The following is a 21,057-nucleotide window of genomic DNA, read 5'->3' as shown; positions in this document are numbered from 1 at the left end:
TAATCCAGCTGGAATTCAGCACATCCAGCTCAACTGCAGGGTAAGCTGGTACTGACCGCTAACAACCTGGACTAAAGAGCTGCGTCGATTCAGGCAGATTTTGTAAGACCAGAGTGTATGTTTGAAAGCAAACGCGTGGTACCAAGGTGGCTCCAGGGGCTCTAAGGAGATCAACACTGAAACAAAGTCCAACGTCGTTATTCTACAAAGAGAAATCTGTGCGGTGGATATGTGTGAACTGGCAGCTAAGTGGTTCACAAGCTGTTTACCAACTTGCTGAGAGTTTTTCACAGATTTGAAGCCACAGCATGCACTGTAATTTATCCTGTCACTGTGCCTCTGTCTGTATGTGTTCTGTTTGTGTGTTGGACTGGGAGGCAGCAGGGCGTTTCCCAGGGGCTAAAAATTCACTAAAAGATAAAGCTCATACACAAATGCAAATCACTTCACCCTTCCTGCTTGAAACCAGGCACTGCAAACATGCAGAAATGGCTTACACTCTGAAATGCCTTTGAGATTCTGATAATTATGTTTATATATTTTGTTGCCTCGCACCAAAAAGGTCAGTCAATAAGCAAGTTCAGCTTCCAGGCAGGAAGAGATTTGTTGTGATTTTTGTGCCAAGTAACAACGTCTTACAAGAACAATGATTAAGAATCACCCCGAGCATCTCTACATCCAAGCCCTTTTTGAAACGTTTTCTTCTAGTTTAGTCCAGTTGATTAAATCAAGATTAGATCTCTGTTAGGCTCTGCAGCTTCATGTTTTTACTCTCAAGCTCTACAAAAGTAGGTTTGAAAATAAGCTAATATACTGATTAAGCATAGCATTATGACCACCTGACTAATAAACGAGTTGGTCCCTCTTTTCCTGCCAAAACAGCCCTAAACCATCGAGGCATGGACTCTACTAAACCCCTGAAGATGTGCTGCGGTATCTGGCACCAAGATGTTAGCTGGAGATCCTTGCAGTCCTCTAAGTTGTGATGCGTGGCCTCCATGGATCCGACTTGTTTGTCCAGCACATCCCACAGATGCTCAATTGGACTGAGATCTGGGGCATTGGGAATTTCAGCAATTTGAGCTACAGCAGGTAGTCTTTTGGATCGGACCACACAGGCCAGCCTTCGTACGTCACGCGCATCAATGAGCGTTGGCCACTGATGACTCTGCTGCCGATTCACCACTCGTCCTTCCTTGGACCACTTTTGATAGATACTGACCACTGCAGACCAGGAACAGCCCACAAGTGCTGTAGTTTTGGAGATCACAGTTTGTCAAACTGGCTCAAATCCTTACACTTGCCCATTTTTCTGGTTCTAACACATTAATTTCGAGTACAAAATATTCACTTTCTTCCTAATATGTCCCACTCACTAACAAATGCCATGATGAAGAGATAATTAGTGTTATCTACGTCACCTCTCAGGCTCATAATGTTATGCCTGATTGGTGTACTTCTACTCTAACAGTGTAAAAGCACAATATGTTTTGTACTGCTGTTTGATTCTGACATCAGGGGCTAAAGCTGCAAGCAATTCAGAAACAACTATAAAATTAGAACCAAAGATTCAAACAGCAACTTAAAATAAATGCACACCTATATGTATTTGGCAGTTTTAAGTTAATGCAAACTGATGAAGCATATTTCACTGATAGGAAATCTGAAATACTGATGTTTTAATTGGTGTAATGTTAACAATAACAGAAAACGATTCACAGAAAAAAAGGAATAGCAAAATTATGCAAAATAGAATTTTTAATGATGACACTATAATACTGATGTACATAATTCAGAGCAGAGTAAAAATGGAATGATTAGTTATTGAGGACGGAGGTTTATATATGGAACAACACTGCATTTCTAGCAAACTTCAAATCAGCACCAGCTAATTAAAGAGACTGAAACACATAATTATCTCTGCCAAAACACAGAGTTGAGGAAGGACATCTTTGGCATGGATGCAGCAAAGATAAAGATCTTCCTGTTTGTCACTTTTCACATTATAAATAATCTGAGGTTGTGCTGATTTATACTAAACTCTACATCCAGCAAATGTGCTTTAACTCAACATCTAATGAACACAGGCATAAAAACATGATTCCATAAGGCACTTCATGAAGGTACAGTGGTTTTTGAATGAGTTATAAAGCTCACTGCCAAATATCAGCTGACAAATAACAACCTGTGTACTGCACATCATTTGTAGGCATTTCTTTTCAAGTAGTTCTATGATGAAATCTTTTGATTACAACATTAACAAGGCAAGAACATTTTCTAGTACCCCTGAGCACATCCGTCTGCTCTGGGATCCGATCCCGCCCAAAGCACCCTGGAAGGACGATCCCCTTGGGTGACAGACGGATTCCACCAATCCCCCACTGCGATGATCTGCCCCCGCCCAAACTGAGACCTCTTGTGGCCTGTGTGTGTGAATGAAAAGGAAGATGCAAAAACCCACTGAGCTGTATGGACTGTAGGTACACCAAATGAAAATACATTCTAAGTCTAATTAGCATGCTAGCATCATGAAATCAAGGTTTTTGGAGTGTTAGTCAGTGTCTGAAAACAGGTAGAACATGTAAACCAGAGGATATGAAGATGAGCAGTAGGAAGATGCGTGAACTGTTCTTTTCTTCACTGACAAGTTTTAAACAGTTAGATATTTTAGATTTGTAGATCATTAATCACAAAAACTTAAAACGAAAAGTTCAAAGGTTAAAACCGGCTTCACTGGTTAGCATTTTGTAGAAAATAAAGTAAAACACAAGCACAGTGGGAGGATCTTTGTTTTAATTGACTTTTTATTCCTCTAACTAAAACCTTTTATTAATAAATAATACTTCATTAAAATTGAGTCTGAGAACTGAGTCTTTTATGATTCATTTTGTTAATGGTTTTAAATTAACATTAAACCCCAACATGGAATTTGATACAAAATTAACTTCAAAATGCAGAAATGTGAACTCTTCAGCATATTTTATGTTCAGTGCTGCTGGGTTGTACAAGAAGCTGATCGCACTATGATCCAACTATCACAGTGGGAAAATCTTGAATAGGCAAAAGTTGATGCACGCATCATATTCACACTCAGAAAAACCAGAGAGCCATCGTAAGCAGCAGGTAAGAGGAACAAGTACAAACATCCTGTTAACAACAGGAAGCAAAAGGGTTTATGAGAACTGCGGTCTAATGCCGCTGATTTGAACCTCATGGTTATTCTAAGAAATGGTCTCATTTGTTTATTGCCGTTAGTGTATTGCACATCAATATAATAATTAATGTCACACATTAACTTTTAATGACATAACATAAGTCGTGACTAAAGAACTGAAAAGTATTACCTTGAATTACGACTGAGAGCAAAGGCCTTCGAAAGTAACTGTTTTGCTGACATCTTGCACTACGTACAAAGGTGTTTGTCCGGTTTTTCTTCAATCGTTTTCATTAATGAGCAAGAAAATGATCCCAAAAAGTTGATTCTGTTCATCGGGATGTAGCGTTTTCAAGAGAATGATCAGTTTTTTAGAAGTATGACATAATTCACACAGAAAAATTGAATGGAGCTATTAATAGTGAGCAAACAGTTATGTGTGTAAAGTACCTGACACTGGCCAGTTGACACGGTGTCCTCGTCTTTTCAGTTCCTCAGCTACCTTCTGGTCGATCCCCTCCTCCAGGTTAACCAACCACTGACCAGCTGGGAAAAAATGTGACCACATACAACATAATTTAGAGGAGTTTTCTTCTCAAGTGTTTCCAAAAGTAAAAAACAAAAGAAAAAAACGAGAGATGACATCAGCATTTTTTAAGGAAAGTCTCATCTACTTAACAAATGATGTTACATCACGCTGAACAGCTGATTTGACTACCAGCCAACCACCTAATAAAATGCATGGCAACATATTTTATGGCAAAGTTAGTTGCTATGTTTACATGTGTTTCAATGGCCCATTAACTACCAAACAGCTTAATGTGCATTTCATATGACAAAAATAAAAAACACACAAGCACATGAGCCAGTCATACACTTGAACACACTCTGTACCAAGATGATTGTACAGCATACATCTTTAATGGCTAAAAACAAGAATTGGGTCCACAAGTTTGAATTTATTTTGGATTTTCTCCACACACGATAAAAAGGTTCAAATATAAATGCAGTTAAATCTTGTGGTGCTGAAGAATCTTTTAACATGACAAAGCGCCTTTTAACTTCTCATTAATGATCATGGTTGACTACAACTAGTGGTTTCTCTTTGCCACTATAAAAAGATTGGTCTGACCAATACTGGGAACAAAGAGAAAGGCCAAGAACTCAGTGAAGCTCTCAAAAGGAGAATTGTTGGAAAGGTCCAATGGAGCCATTTCTAAACAAGTAGTTTCCGATACCATCATTTCAAACGACTGTATATAAGTGCAATTTATTCTGATGTGTCACCACTTTGCAAAGGTGTGTAAGAAGACCCAAAATGTCACCCTCAGATGAGAGGGTGACATGTGGTTCCAGTTTAGGAAGCTAAAATGTCTCCATGGCTTCATCAATACATTTACATGCACAACAAAAATGAGCTTGTAAGGTAATGTGAGCATGTAAATTAAGGTAATGAAATATGAAAATCTACAACTTTTTCCACCCAGGCTTCATTTTATATGTCTTTTTTCCCTTAGCTTCACACGGCAGCATTCATGTTCATGTAAAATTCTCTTACATATGCGCTGCTGTGTTACTGGGAAGTTTTTTTTTAATTTTAAAAATCTATAGAGCTTTATTAATACAGTATTTAAGAGGTAAGTTGAGAAATCAGCTGAAAGTGGTAATGCAGGATCTTGTTTTATGCTGATCATTTAAAAAATGACCCTAACATATAATTATTTGAAGCATAATCTTATATTACTCTAAATTCTTAGCATTTTTCCATGATTTAGAAGAATTACTAGTCTTTCAGTAAATCAAACAGATAATAGCCACTGCAACCACTGCAAGACATTCTCTTTCTGACCCTTCAGACCTGTAGTGAGAATCCACAGTCTTTAGGGACCAGCCCCGTCCCAAAGCCCATATGGTTGCTGTTGACAAAGGAGCATGCATTCCTCTCACTGTCTATCACGCAGAAATACACCGTGTCACTTCCTGTCATCAGGCCGGGCTCCACTCGCTCCATGGCCCTACAGAGTCACACAAACATACAACAACAATCATATTCATTAATAAGTTCATGTGACAGGTCTGTTTTTTACTATTTGGTTATCAAAATATTTGGAAAATGAAAGAAAAATTAAGGCTCAAGTAGACTGAGAAGAAAACTTGTGTTGGTTTAAGAACAAAACCAAACTACCAAGTTTGCAAAGATAATTGAAAAGTTTCATGCTTATGCAATAAATGTTGCCATAAACACAATATTACAGGTATGAACGAGGGGTGAGGAATTTTCCTGCCTTAAAGTACCTTTATTTGTAGATTTTTATTTCATTTACAATAACCAGATTATTGCAGTGCAGTAAAAATTATTTATAATATCCTGTTTTTATATGACTTCCCATTATTGCCTAGTTTATTAGAAGCATCTAAACATTAAAACTGTGAAGAGGTTGTGAGGATAACAAGACATCAGAAACAAATTGACGCCTCATGAGGACCTGGTTGACTCATTAAGGTTAAACTGACAACAAATGGAAGCGAGACGTAGAATTAGTGTGTGGATTAGCGTGTGATGGATGGCGCAGTGACACCGAAATAAACTCGGCAATTTCAAAAAAGGATTTAATACCAGGTATACATCAATATATGTTAATACAATTATTGTGTTGTTGTTAACTTTTATAGTCTGTTTGTCTTACCCCTGATAAAGAACAGATCAAGTTCAAAGTCCTCGACAATAAAACACATTGTTTCTAAAATATACACTCACACAACGACACACGCCCTGGGTGAATGTGAGGGAAGAGACATGAAGGGATGGGCGCTGAGGTCAGGGGAAGTATAAGTCTACAGTCCTATCTAAAGTCAACAGAGGATGACTGGTACACACTGGTACTAACAGATATACACACACAGAAACACACACCTGTCCGTGCTGATGAGCTGTGCTCGCTGGTGACTGTAGCCCTTGTCCAGTAAGGTTTCCAAAGGGATAGTCACATGACTTGAGTCACCCAGGTAACGCAGAGCATCTGTTAGAGCCAATCGCACAGCCTCAACCAGTACATGGATATAGTCAGAGCTGTTATGGCCTTTAGCTACACACACACACACACACACACACACACACACACACACACACACACACACACACACACACACACACACACACACACACACACACACACACAAACATATAGAAATGGATTACAGGGCCCAGGAAAAACCAAGTACGCAGGTTCACAAACTCTTCTTCTTAATTCACAAAAAAATTCCCTTTTTTTAAAATGTGAAGCATATGGGGGGAAAAATCTGTAGTACATAACATAAAAAACAGAAATATTTCTAGCATTTCATTGTATATCTAATGCATAATTACTTTGGTGCAGTATATCAGTTACAGTTACAGATAAAACTTCCTTCATATTTTCCAAAGCGGTCCAGGGGGCCGTTTTAGAGTCTTTGCCGGACAGATTCTGGCCCCCAGGACCTTATGTTTGGCATCCCTGCTATGTGGAAAAAAATTAACCTCACAGAGGTTAGTTTTTGTGGACAAGCACATCCTTTTCCCTCAAGTCTTCTCGGTCAGAGGTAAATCAGAGCCACTGCAATGTGTTCCAGCACAGGGACGGCAGGTCAGACCGGTGAAATCACCAGCGAGCTGACTTTCCATAATGCAGGAAAATCCATTTTAATTTTCCTGTTTTATTTATATTTTGAATGTCTCTTTAGGTTTTCTGTTGAGCAGCTTTTTATTTCCCCTGCGCTGGGCTGGGACAAACAGGCAGAACACTGTAACTAACTGGGTTGGGTTATAAAATGTGATTTATGGAAATGCAGGAGATATATGGTTTTTATTTTTATGATGTAAAATATGACTCAGCCACTTCTCCAGACTCATATTTACTCTATATTTAAGATTTTACAACAGGCACTAATGCACCTCGCAGGGACTTCTTCACTGTCCCTATGGTTACCTTTGAGTTGAGGAAAGTTCTCCATGATGTCGAGCGTGAGCAGGGCAGCCAGTCCCTGACTGTTAGGAGGAAGCTCCCACAGACATACACCCTAAACACACAATGAAGTCAAGTTCATTGAGCTGACCGTGTTATTAAAATACACGCATGACCGGCATCTTTGGTTTCTGACCTTGTACTCTGTGCTTATGGGGGTGACGACCTCGCTGTCATGGCTGCTCAGGTCATCCAAGGTCATGACTCCCCCATTTTGGTTGATGACGTCAACAATGGCCTGGGCCACTCTGCCCTGGTAGAAAGCTGGCTTGCCCCGCTCACCGAGCTCCTGTGGATACATGAGCTCATGTACTTCTCAGTCAGTCACGCGACAAAACTTTTTACAAATGGTGGTTAACATGATATCGAGGCACATTTGTCCACCATTTAAAAGTTCACTCCAGTCAATGTGTGTGTGTGTGTGTGTGTGTGTGTGTGTGTGTGTGCTTGTGACTTTGCCCCACAGTGAAGTCATGCACAACTGTCGAAGAACAATCGAAGAATATAATCGTCCAATGAGGCTGAGGTCATCGCTGTTCTTTCCACTGCCTCATGGTCATGAGTGTAGGTGTGTGCGTGTGTCTGCGTGTGTCTGTGGGTATAGAGATAGGGCATATTTGGCCATCTTCCTGCATTATGGTATTATAAATGCTTTATTGTTTGATAGGTGAATGCAGTAGATCATCAATCAATGCATATTGTAGTGGTGACTCACAAGCAAGCAACCACGCACTCAGATAAACACACAGTGACATAAGCCATAGTTTTCTGAAGTCTCACTGACTCCGGAAACTATGAAATAACAATAGTTGTATAAATGCGCCATTACATATACAAAAGTATACACAGAGTCATGGCTGGACATTCACAAGAAGGTGGAGTTACAGTACTGACACATAACACTAAAAAAAGCAGCATTAGCATTTCAGTAGCTGAGTAAAGCTCAAGTCCAGATTTATTGGCTTCAGGTCATAACAACTTACTCACAGTAACTTTTAAAACTACACTTAAATTATAATCACCATTTTATTTGTCAGAAGCAATACATCACACAAATCCTTTCTTCCCCCTACTAACTATCTTGTTACACACTGTACCCTGTAGAATTTTGCCAGGTCTTGCCCAGCTGTAGAGCCAGAATGCTGACACCACATGAGCCATTTTGCTGCCCTTATATCCTCAGATGGGGTTTTTCTGCCTGTTCCAAGCTAAACGACCTGTTTTGTCATTTTGATTAAATTTCCCTTCTGGCTATCCTGCTTTAGCTTTTTCTGCCCAAAGACAGGCTTTTAAAAGTATCACATACATCCATCCATTTCTATCTAATCCCCATTAACTATTGTTGTTCTGCTTTCACTACTTCCTCTCCACTGTTCCATTACTCTTCTCTTAGAGATTTAACTTCCTATGATACCTCTGGGTTTATCCAAGGCCTTCCAGTATAAAAGGCTAAGTTAAATTTAGAAAAATCAAATAATGACACGGAACAAACAGGGGTCTCTCACAACTTCTACATTGTTGTGTTTCCTTCTTGTGTGAATAACACAGTTATTAGAAATAAATGACCTCTTGCTCCTCAAGTGAACTGTGGAGTTACCTTCAAAGTTCAAGCCAGGCCAGCGTTTTAGAATACTTGTCCACATTTGGGCGCATGACCGTCAATCATCAATTCTCCACCCTTTCCAGCATCCCTCAAAGCAGACTTCCAGTTCGCCCAGTGGTGAGCTGTTAACTCAGCCACAGGAAACCCCACCTCTGCTAGCTCCACAGCCCCACTCAGGACCTCCTGTAAGGACAGCTAGCAAAGTAGGCAGAGGAAACACATGCATATAACAGGAAACTGAACTGAACAGGAAGAGTGAGATACTGCTCTGTGACAAAATAAGCAAAGGACAAACTAATTTACATTTTTCTGAGGGAATTCCACTAATTTGAATGTTAGTCATTTAGCAATGCGCTTGATTTTCCTTCATCGCCATTATACTGTGATATTTACACTGCACGTCATTTAACATACGTATAAGGTGAGAAGTAATGAACAAGTCATATTGATCTCTGTTGCTTCCAATATAATGGGAGCCTCTTGATTCAAAGCTTTTTTTGTTTGTTTTTTTACATAGACTTTGTCCCCACTTTCAAGGACCTGCACCAATTTTAACCTTAGATGGACAAGTTAAATAAAGAAAATCTCTACAGAGGCAATGATAAGCTTTTCTATTTTTAATTTATGTCTCTTTGGTTCAAAGTCAACAGTCCTATTTCCAGGCATGTTTGTGCATGCTGGTCACTTCTGCAGGGTTTATAGGTATTTACATCAGTCAAATGATTTATCTGAGACGGGCTGCCAGAGTGTTCTATAAAACACTCCCATGTCACAGATATAGAAGACAAACATAAGTAAACCTTGTGACTTCCTAGCAGCTGCACAGTATCACACCAACATGCTAGGGCCCCAGGGACTGTGACATTCAGAGCATCAAACACTGAAGGAGGGTTCTCTGCAGTGTAACCTTGTCCTTCCAGGAAGTCCAGGGTCAGTGCTCGTGGAAAATGACCACTGAGCACACAGAGATAGGTTCGGTTTATTGTTGCACACGTAGGGAAAAACAAGGAAAGGACCAAAGGATTCTCCACCTGCTGTTAATTCCTCTGATCTCTCCGGTCTTTCCATTGTAGAACAAGCAGAAGGCGTCTCCACCGGGGCTGGTGCTGCACGGCTCTGTTACTGCAGGGCTGCTGCTATGGCAACTGCAGCATCTGCCGCATTGCCACCACGCTTCAGGACATCTGGACACAAATGCGTACCCATGACTGATGGATGTGGCTGGTTTGTGCAACATATTAGATCACAACAGAATTCCCAGCATAAAATTGTCATGGTCCGGGATCTTGGACCCTGAGTTTTGAGTTTTCTTGGGCTTTTAACTCTTGTTATTTATTTTGGTTTTCTGAGGCGTGTGCTATAAAGCAGGATTTGGTTTTATCCACATAACCTAACCCAGGGTTTTCTATGTGATAGTGGTTGTTTTCTTACCAGGGTACCTCACCATAGTAGCTTATGCTGCAAACCAAACCACCTAATGATGAGTCAAGTCACAGTGTCACCATTCCTGGAGCAACCCCTCTGTGTTCAGATAGTAGGAGGGTTTAATTTTCTTTTAATAGTATCTAAAGTCTTTGTTTATCCCTGATGAGCATCAGTAATAATGCTCATCTTTGGGGGTTTTTGTATGTTTGTTTGTTTTTTCTTTTTGTTGGCTGCAAACAATTTTACGACAATTTTGTTGTTCTAAAAGTATTCATATAGAAATTTAGGGCACCTATTTGTACTTGTGGATCTCTCTTGTTAGTTTTGATTAGTTTCACCTGTTTCTTGTTACTGAGCTGTTTCCACTTTCCACTTTTTTATTACAACAGCCTACAAATAAACAGCTTTGATATTTAACTCTCAACGTCTTTGCATTTAGGTCCTTACCTCCATACACTCCAGCACAATTTGACAAAAAGAACACTACCACATCATGTTTTAGCTGAATTCTTTTCTCACAGCCCAATTTAGCTTTTTAGATTTACAAATGAGCTTATATATTTATTGTAGATGTCACAAAACACCAACAAACCACATTTAGGCTCACTTGCCTAAACTCACCACCTCACTTTCATTAACAAATGTGTAATTACTGTTTAGCCTTTTTTGGCCCACATTAATAACTGGTTATATCATCAATATACAATTAAGTGAATATGTGTGACTGAACAGTTTTCTCCCATAAGTTAATTTGACACTCTTTTTTTTTTAATGGTAATGCTGAAATGTGTTTAGATTTTTCTGCTGTTCACAACTCTTCTTCTTTTTAATAAATTTAAAAACCATCTCATCTTATGTCGTGCAAACCATTTTTGCTTTAGACTTCAACCACCAGCTCCCCTTCCCTGTTCTTGATATTGTACTCCTAGTACTTAATCATGCAAACAGTTTAGATTGTAATCCCACATTGTTTGAGATATTAATCTCTGAATCTCCAAGCATGATATCTCAGTGCACTTCAGACCCAGCCACACCCTCAGACAAAAATGGATTCATCCCAAGGACAAAACTCCTAAACACAAGTTACCCATTGGAGTGCTCAGACCCCTACATTTGAGAAACCAAACGGCCACTCCGTGGCACAACATAGAAGAACTACCTCGACAGGACAAGACATCTAAAGGATAAAAGTCACTCTTTTGAGGATTCCAATAGTCACATTTTGGACAGAGAAGACAGATGGCTTGAAAGAGGAGTGAAAGAGGCCATCTATGTCCACTGTGAACGACCATCTTTGATGGATCAGAGGAGGTTGCTTACCTACAATGCAGTTTTGAGATCCCCTCCCAGTCACCTCAACCCCAAATCACATCTTGTGTCAGGTGTCGTCAATAGGTTACATGACAGGGTGAGGCAAAGTTTTACAATGGCTTCACCCGAAACTTCTGCTGATAATGACCTACGCCTTTTTTCATAACTCATGTGATGAGGCACATGATCAATAGTGGGTCAAAAGATCAACGATCCATATCTAATGGCTGAGGACTCCACAGATATTGTCAGTTTTTGGGCTCTGCAAACTATATTCCACTTATATTTGTATCACAGAAGCACCAGAATATATTAAACAGAAATGAAAGCATAGATAGAACCAGCTCTGTGAGGGGATCATATACATGCAAATTGGAATACTTCTCTAATTGGAATACTAATCAATATTGTGAGATGTATTGATTTCTTTAAACAAATCAGCCAATCACAATCAAGCTTTGGCAGAAAAGGATGTCACATTACATAAATGAGCAAATAATTGTATTAGGTGAAACAAGACATTAGGAGAAATGATCAACACAATAACAATTTTTTATTTTATCAGGATTCTGACCTATATGCTCTGTTGTATCTATTTTAACTAATCCATTGTCAAGTCCCACAAGGAAGCCTGACATAAGGTTCTGGTATTCAGCTGCAAGGGTTTACAAAGTGATCCATTGGTGAACTGAATATCTTTCAGTCTTAAATTTGTGGTTGGACCAACCCAGTATCTTAGACTGTCTAAAATCTTATAGACAAAACAAAAACACTGAGGTGACTTCAAACAGATAGCTTATTGGAGGAGAAGGATTTTGACTGGAATACAGGCGCATCCAATTTTAGTGTCCAATATAAAAATATATATATATTTTCACCTGTGTTTTATAATAAATAATTTTATAGTTTTATAATAAATCCAGTCCTTTTTGGCCGCCGCCCTCTTGGCCAGATCTGTTATTTGTGGCTCAAAATGACTGGATATCTTTCATGAGAGATACGTTTGACATATGTTTAACAGATTATTGGCCAGTAAGTCATTTATAACGGTTTAAATACGGGCAATGATTTTTTGGCAAATACCGGAAATCCCTTTTTGGCTCAGCACAGTCTTCATAGCAGTTGCTGAGATTTGATGGTTTAATAGCATCTGATTAGCGCTTACGATACCAACTGAATCTTTACAGTCACCCTTTATTTTTTGTCTTTTGGGTTACAAACATGTTGGTAAATTTTGGCTCACGCAGTCAGATTCTTTGTGCTCATACTTCGAAATAAGAATACAAAAGTTTTTGTCATTTGGCTGTCTTTTCGTTTCAAATCTCCATGGCACTCCATCCACTTACCCAGTCCTATACTGGAAGCTAAAGGTTGGCTGGAGGCCACACAGCCGTGTAAACACACAACAGGGGACCGACGAGAGGAGAAAGTCAGGTCGGTTCCCATTCTGGTTTCAAATATCAGCGACTCAGGCAGAAACTACCTGAAAATGACGGACGAGTAAAAAAGAGAACTGGACTTTACTCCTCTGATCCATTGCTCGGTTGTCGATCGAGTTTTGGGCAGACAAGATAAGCCTATCGCAGATAACATCGATCATGTCATTGATCGGAGGGATAATCAGGATAATTATTATTGTTGTTGTTGTTGTTGTTGTTGTTGCTGCTGCTGCTGCTTTTATGTGCCACTTTATGAATTGCTTTGAGATTCAGTTTTCCCTCGGAAAACTGAGAACTGGCACAATCTCAGTACTCTGAGAAAAAACTACAACGAAATCTCAGTACTCTGGATGGGATTAATTGCTAAAATTTCCATTAGATATGTGGGTTCCTCAAAAGGTGGAACAAAGGTTTAATCGGACTATTAAAACAATAAATATATAACCAAATACACTGTTGTTTTTGAATGAAATTTTTATAATTCAATAAATACAAAATAACACCTGGAAAAGAACAATTTACAATTCAAGTGTTTAAAGTTCTATAGTTATCTTACAGCTACTCACATTTGTTAGCCTTTTATTGGGAGTTCAATTAAAGCTTACTGATAATTATCTCTATCAGTAATAACAGGCATATTTAAAAATGCGTAAAGAGACTGACCAAATACTGCAGATCCACCTGAGGAAGCCAAATATACTTTACTATATTTGTTGTCTTCTGCCAAACAAGGAATACTTTTTATGTGATACTAGACGTCTTTTGTCAACATGTTTTTTTCTTCTTCACTATTAAAAACCAGAATCCTTCCAGAAGCAAGTCTGATTGCTCAGCAACCATCTTGTAACATCTCCAGGAATTTAATTGAGCTGTTACTGTGAAGTAGTCTTTAATTTCACTGGTTGCCTTGACATGAAAACTGGAAGTTATAGTGTGGTATCCACAATCATATGATGTTGTTGAAGGGTTTTTAGGTAGCTTAAGATCCAATAGTTGATGCTTCTCTGTAATGTCTCTATCATAACTAAAATCACAGGGACAGGTTAAAACAAAAATAGATATCAGAGACCAGTGTCTAATCCAGATCCTTGTTCTTAAGTAGTTCACCCAGATTACCTTAAAAAGACAAATTAAATTTAACCAATCAGCATCAACATCAATGGATGCCTTCATTTACAATGAGAGTTGATTAAAGACAGAATTCACATGTTATTCACCCAACAAGCTTTCGTATTTAATTGATAGATAATTTATTATCAGAAAGGCTGTGGTCCACTGTACTTCTACTGGGTGTTTCTGACACTTCTATAGTGATTAATGAAGAACATTGCTCATAATAATGTTCCACTCCAAGATTACTCACTGTGTCAGGTGACTAACAGCTAAGAGGGCCTCACTGTATAGACCAACTGTCTGTCACTTCCTCTTCTGTCTCCATGTGAACTCAATGTAGAACATTAACTAGTGTGACCGCTGTGTCTTCACTGCTGTGTCTGTGTGCACACACAGGTATGTAATCCAGCATTAATGGCTCTCTGTGTGTTTGCATGCAGCCATGAGCATGTGCATGTGTGTTTGCACATTGCGAGCACGAGTGGGAGAGATCCTGCCATATTACAGCTGGCTAATGTAAAATTGAAGCAATGAGATCACACAGAGATAGGCGGGGATGGGGTGAAGGGAGGGTGAGGGGAAGGCGTGGGTGGGGGGTGGGGAGAGGGGAGAGGGGGGTTCTATAAAGGCTCATTCAAGTATTAACTATTCCCACATATCGGGGACAGGTGAAGCAGACACATCATTCAAAAGGTCTGAGATTTGGTGAGAAACTTTTAGGGCGTGTTGGGGACTCTGCACTTAGAGATAAAATACAGGTCGAATGTAATAGGTGCAGTGATATTCTTCAGTGCCACAATCTCAACATTTTATCATTTGAGCCCCTTGAAGTGGATAAAGACTGGGCTTAATTTAAGTCTAAATCATTTCGCTGAGATAATTCAACGAAAAACAGCATCCCAGGTGGAGTTTTAAAGTCCACTTCTCTAACTTCAGGTGTTGTTGGTGCCGTCGGGAGCTGTCGAAACATCAGCGTCAGAATGTGTTCGGGTGGCTTTGCCAGATGTCTGGGGTTCACTCTGATACCCTTGTGCATTGTGTCTGTGCTGTGCAACATCCTGCTCTTCTTTCCCGGAGGAAAGTCGGTGGACAGACAAAACATCACAGACCAGGTCTGGTACTTTGGAGGCATTCTGGGATCTGGAGTGCTGGTGAGTGCATTAGTGAAGAATACAGTGAAATTATGTTTTTAAAATATGAATTAAATATTAATCTTCAGCTCATGATGCCATGATTGTTAGCCATGAATGTTGTAATTATCAGTAATTATTGGTATAACTAAACTTATTCTCAGTAAGTAATCTCACAGTAAGATTGGAATTGAATTGTTAATACCTACAGAATATCAGAAAGTTTCAAAGTATGTGTTATACCGCACTTAACCAGTTAATTAGACCACCACTCAATAAAAAGTTTATGTCAGAACTCCCCTAAATTAACAGTATTAGTAACTGCCAAAATAATTTTTATGCTTCTGCAATAGTGAATCCATCTGTACATGCAAACTCATTAATCAGTATTTTTTCATGTTAAAATATAATTATTGTTGTTATCCATGAATTCTCTAATTTATTGTTTTACAAAAAAAGAGAGAAATTACAAAAGTACAGAATTACACTTAATTATTTGCACTGCTGAACAGAAAAATATGTTTTACTGTTTGAATGTCATGTCAGTCCAAATTTATGTATAACAATTTAGGTTTTAAACCAGTTTTTGAGAGATTTCTAAAATATTTGTGTTTTTCTTGTTTTTTATAAATTTGATAAGCAGTGTCTGTCAAAAGGTGTGCCAATAAATTGTACGCTTCTTTATTGTTATGTGTATATGTAAACTGCACAAAGGAAAATGTATCATTAGATACACAGTCAGTTTTAGACTGTAAATCCCAAACGTAAATGACATGAAAAAATGCATAAGATGAATTAGTTGCAGATCTAAAAAATTTTGAATATTTAGTTTAGGGGAAGAAATTAAGAATTTGCGTGTCAACTTATGAATTCACTAAAAATGTCTTTCAAATGATTTGATGCTAAATTTGACCCCAAAATATTAATATATTAATATCATATATGTAAATGTTAATATAAATATTATATTAACAATTTTGTTGCAGCTTTAATGAATGACCGGTTCATTAATGATCTGTGTGCGAACTGTGTGTGTTTTTGGGTGGCAGATGATCTTCCCAGCTCTGGTCTTCCTGGGTCTGAAGAACAATGACTGCTGCGGTTGCTGTGGCAACGAAAGCTGTGGTCGGAGATTCGCGGTGAGAAGATTTTTCACGTTCAATTTTAATCTGTTTGTCTGAAACAGGTCTCTCCTTTAAATGAGATGTTGAGTTTCAATTGGACTACACGTAAACAGCAAGTGTAACTAATGACATCAATGATGCCACTGATCAAACGTTCCTTTAAACAACAAAAGTGCAAAAAGATGCTTAAAAGGAGGCAGCTACATGGAATAAAGTGAATATGCAGTGCCTGATAAAAATGGTATGACAAAACCTGGCCTTTTTGCTTGGACAAGTAAAGCTCAGTGATGCTCCGTGGAGTCAAAAACACACACACATTTAACAAGAATGAAAGGGCACTCAAATATATATACAGCATTCAGCTGCATTAGATAATTGTTACCTAGAGGATGACCCAGTGCACAAATGTGATTGGAAATGTCTTCAAATATTACTGTAAGTTGATGTGATTAATCAGAGATTCATCTAAATTAAAAGAAATGTGAAAAATAGATTTTTACAAATTCCGGTCTAGGCGGAAATGTTAGATCTCTGTTCTCAGAGACAGGGTCTTCAGAGAGTCTGCAGAAAATCTAAGTTTTCTTTGTCTTTTTGGGGTTTTTTTCCTGCTAACAGTTTTAAAACTATTAAAAACAATGATTATATTAGAGGTATTATTCTTGAGGGTCTACTAGTCACCTGTTAACTTCAGCGTTGAGATACTCTGAGCGTGTAATGGAAAACAAACACAGATGAACTATGTACACACATCCCCTCATGATTTACACAGCAATAAATTGGGAAAACACACACCCACACCCTCCCATAAAGTACTACAAATTCGATCACGGTAACACACCCCGCACGGCTGTGTAGCACAGAGCCTGCGTTGTTCAGTTAGGGTCACGCAACTGATCGATACTTCAGGAATGTGTGCAAGTGTCACTTTGTGCACCTGGCCTTGAGCACGGCCTCTGGATACTAACACAATAACTTCATTGATGTCTTATTTCAAGAAGCTTAAAGGGGCATTGTTAAATGTTTTGATTCTCAGTATGAGTAGCTGACCATCCTTCTCCCCACTCTTTCTCTCTCTCTCTCTGCAGATGTTGAGTTCGATGCTGTTTGCAGGTATTGGTGTAGTGGGGGCCGGTTACTCAGTTATAGTCTCAGCGGTGGCCATCAACCGTGGACCTAAGTGTATGTTTTCAAACGGCACCGCACTCGACTGGGGCTATCCCTTCTCCAATGGGTGAGACACAGAGAATGATTAAGTGTTAAAATTCGTTCAGTAGTTTGTTTGTTTTTAATCACTCTGTGCATAGCAATGGAATGATCAGCATGTCCTGTCTTTCAGCTGGGTACAAATGAAAGCATTTGGAATATTTACAGGCTAAATTTGTAGCACCTCCAAGTGCTCAGTGAAGGCTTAGTTTCAGATAGTGTGGGGCCTGTTTGGGGATTCTGTTTGCAGTACGGATGCATGACACAAACAGAGAGACATACAAATACTGTCTTGTAAAAGGGCTTCACACTAAATCTGGCAACTGATTTGCTAAGAGCCAAACACTGAGAATTCTGCGACAATGACAGTGTAGGGACTGCTGTTTATTTTAAGCACAACTAAATTTAAACTTAAATTCAACATTTAAAAGTTGAGGTGTATTAGTGCTACCTTTGCTGCACTTGTCTCTTGTATCTTAAAATAAACTGTGGCTCAGAACACATCTCACATATTTGCTCTTTTCTTTTTAACCCTTCCTCTACAGAGACTACCTAGGCAACGCAACTTTGAGGGATAGTGTGTGTAAAGAGCCAGGGGGTGTGGTGCCCTGGCATCTGTCTCTCTTCTCTGTGCTGCTGGTCATGGGTCTGATCCAGGTGGCGCTGTGTGCTTTCCAAGTGATAAACGGCCTGCTGGGAGCTCTGTGCGGGGACTGCTGTGGAGGGGTCAGTCTCTACTCTGCTATGAGTTTCTCTTTAGTTGAGCCTGTGTATGAACTTGTGACATGAATTGGCTAATGTGCAGGGAGACCTGAATTCAACCCATAATTGTATAATTATTTATTTATGCACCTGTCTAAAGCACAGTTTTCTATTTTCTTCTATGACAAGAATAATGATCTTAATTTCAGTTACATATTTACTTGCTTAAGGATTTAAAAAAAATAATAAAATCCTTACTTAGCCTCGAAAGCTCCTGAAGCCTCTTTTGCAGTTTTAATTACAGGCTTCATGCTTTATTGTTCTCACATTAGCTTCATAGAGCTGGAGGATATCATGTCATTGCTTATAGGTTAAGGATAAGTGTTAATAAACAAAGATTTAAAAAACCACACACACAATAATAATAATATTTTTTGTCTTTCAGGGTGATGAGCACTGAGCACTTCGTGTGGCTGAAGGTTGCTGACTTTCCTGTATTTATTCTGGTTCCACATGATCCGACTCTTGCTTAAGAATAAGTAATATAGCAGTGATATTTTGTCAAATAGCTCATTGATCCCAATGTGGGATTTATCAGAAAACACTGGAAATGACACGAGCTCTTTAAGAGTTTCCTATTTCTTTCTTAATGAACACAGATGAGTCTGTCTTCTTAATATGAAATCTGATTCTGCTATGCTGCAAATAATTTCCAACACTAGCCACTGTAGTCCCTGATTTCCTCCTGCTATATGGGTTAGTTTTGTAGAATTAAACTTCCTTTAATTTAATAAGAAAATATATTTAATGTATAAATAGCAAATGGGACCATGGGACATACTATGGATTTTATTTTATTTTTTTCTTGTGTAGTCAAACAAATGTAACTCCTAAAAGTGCCTTCTTTTATAGATAAGGAGTTTTATCTGTTGCTTGACTGCCTCCTGCTGGGGAAGATGTAAATTTACCTACACCATTAAAAAAAAGAACAAAAAAAACGTCTTGCAGAGAGTGGTGTTATTAAAAGACTGTTCATTTCTTAAATCTATCTATGTTTTTTTATATGTATTACTACATTTACTGCTTTCAATCCAAATGAATCACTGCGGATATTTACCCCTATTTTTTCTACATAATTAGAAGTTTTCTCATAAAACTTTTTAATTCTATGATATGTTAATAAAGTTTATCTTTCACGGCATCCAGCATCTGTTCCAGTATCACACACTAAAAGTTACACATCTCCAGAGAAATGTTATTATAATTAACTAAAACTAGAATAAAATCTAAAAGTACGTGTGGGGGGGAACATTTTAGTTAAATAAAATAACAAAAAAACCTAGATTTTCAAAAATTAAAACAAAAACTACCTGAAATGATATTGTGAGCTTGGAAAACTAACTAAACTAAATATGTGGAGTAAATGTCCTTAGCTTTTGGATTTGTTAGTTTGGTAAAAGCTTTATTACAGATTACCTGATGAGGTATTGATCAATGTGTTTATTGAGACATATGAAACTTGAAAAGGTTCTGTATATTTTTTTTTGTAATGCCTGTGCTGATTTTCCTAAATCTTGGCTCTGACATTTTAATAATAATTAAAACTGTAATGCAAAGTGTATTGTATTTGATACGAGTATTTGTGAATGTTTAAAAACTTTACATCATCTTTTTTTTTTACTGAAAAAACAGAATAAATTGCACAAGAAATTTTAAGCAATAAATTGTAGTAAAAATTATTTTTTAATGATGACTTGAACTCCTGTATCCATCCTCCTATATTCACCCTATATTATTCTGATCAAGGTTGTGGGAGGGCTCGAGCTTACCATAGGGTGAGATCTCTTATATGCCACTTCATTCTTATTTTTTTAATTATTTGAAGGTTCAACAAACACTCCAGTTGCAAAAAATTACAATGTTCTCGCAATTACTTCATGGTTCATGCTTTACACAAATAAAAAGACTAAAACTAATGCTGAAACTAATAAAAACTAAACTAAACCTTTTTAAACAAGTCAAACTTTTTCTGAAAGAAGAAAATCCACTCTGGAAATTAACTGAAACGAAACTGAATTAAAAGCAAAAATGTCAGACTCAAAATGAAGTAAAAAAAATAAAGCCTAAGTAGAAAATACAAAACTATAAAAACTACTCCTGTCTGTAGTCTTTATTACACACTGGAAATTATCAAATTCTAACAGCATTCATCTTAACATCAAAATAAGGAATCTGCAGAAAAAATATAATTCCTCGTTTAAAGTTTAATATGCACTTAAATATAATTAGCCTCTGATGGTTTAGGTCAGAGCAGAAGTCATAGAGCCAAATCTTTATTTCACTTTTGAAATAAAGATTTAGAATAAAGACAAATTACTTTTTTTTTAGTTACATTGTGATATTATCAATTTTAACTTAATGTTCTAAACATCTAAATATTTCCTCCACCAAAAATATTTGTGCAAAAAGTGAAAATGTGCAGAGTGGCTTCTTTTTAGGAGGTTTTTGAGAAAGATTATTTTACTGGATGTTTATCACTAATGTAACAAAATGGTAAATGCCATTTTAATGCTGTTCTCAGTCAATGTAAAGTTGACTAAATAAAAATAAAAATAAAATCTAATTTACACAAAGTGTACCTAAGCACAATACTTTTTCTTTTTGAGTTTACTTTTTTCCACTTTTTAATCACATTTATACCTAAAAGATATTCACACAGATTCAGACACATTCATTGAGCTCTGCACAGTTATCCATAAGGAGGAAGCAAAAACTGGGACTTGAAGTAAATGCACGCTGGTAAGAGCTTCACTCGGTTCTATTTTTATTTCAAATTCTGTTATTAATAATTT

General features: G+C 37.8%; 2 protein-coding genes across 7 annotated transcripts; one reads left to right on the top strand and one right to left on the bottom strand.

The window, feature by feature from the left end:
- Positions 1-1,740: 1,740 nt before the first annotated feature.
- On the bottom strand, positions 1,741-12,978 carry LOC116315459 (glutathione hydrolase-like YwrD proenzyme). 4 transcript variants are annotated; one of them, XR_005608887.1, is made up of 10 exons: positions 12,841-12,978; positions 9,790-9,942; positions 8,753-8,953; positions 7,292-7,747; positions 7,120-7,210; positions 6,069-6,240; positions 5,013-5,169; positions 3,605-3,700; positions 3,345-3,482; positions 1,741-2,423 (listed from the first exon to the last, which is right to left on the bottom strand). XR_005608887.1 is itself a non-coding variant. In XM_039601381.1 (8 exons), exons 3-7 carry the CDS (start codon positions 7,454-7,456, stop codon positions 3,653-3,655), a joined length of 633 nt encoding a protein of 210 aa, XP_039457315.1. In that variant the 5' UTR covers positions 7,457-7,747; positions 8,753-9,942; positions 12,841-12,978; the 3' UTR covers positions 1,741-2,423; positions 3,605-3,652. The 4 variants fall into 4 exon arrangements, 1 of the variants encoding a protein (XP_039457315.1); XR_004199104.2 differs by having other exon boundaries at positions 8,753-9,942; XR_005608888.1 differs by having other exon boundaries at positions 7,292-7,444; positions 8,753-9,942.
- On the top strand, positions 12,798-19,249 carry tm4sf4 (transmembrane 4 L six family member 4). Of its 3 annotated transcripts, none has more exons than XM_031733810.2 (6): positions 12,798-12,928; positions 14,983-15,197; positions 16,226-16,315; positions 17,386-17,531; positions 18,049-18,229; positions 18,651-19,249. In XM_031733810.2, the coding sequence occupies exons 2-6, from the start codon at positions 15,027-15,029 to the stop codon at positions 18,663-18,665; spliced, it is 603 nt and encodes a 200-aa protein (XP_031589670.1). In that variant the 5' UTR covers positions 12,798-12,928; positions 14,983-15,026; the 3' UTR covers positions 18,666-19,249. The 3 variants fall into 3 exon arrangements, with proteins under 3 accessions (XP_031589670.1, XP_031589669.1, XP_031589668.1); XM_031733809.1 differs by lacking the exon at positions 12,798-12,928 and adding an exon at positions 14,712-14,739; XM_031733808.2 differs by lacking the exon at positions 12,798-12,928 and adding an exon at positions 14,712-14,751.
- Positions 19,250-21,057: the final 1,808 nt, after the last annotated feature.

This window comes from Oreochromis aureus, linkage group 17 (assembly GCF_013358895.1).
Source record: "Oreochromis aureus strain Israel breed Guangdong linkage group 17, ZZ_aureus, whole genome shotgun sequence".
Lineage (NCBI taxonomy): Eukaryota > Metazoa > Chordata > Actinopteri > Cichliformes > Cichlidae > Oreochromis > Oreochromis aureus.
The sequence above is the reverse complement of the archived record's forward strand: the minus strand, read 5'-3'. Positions and strand labels throughout refer to the sequence as shown.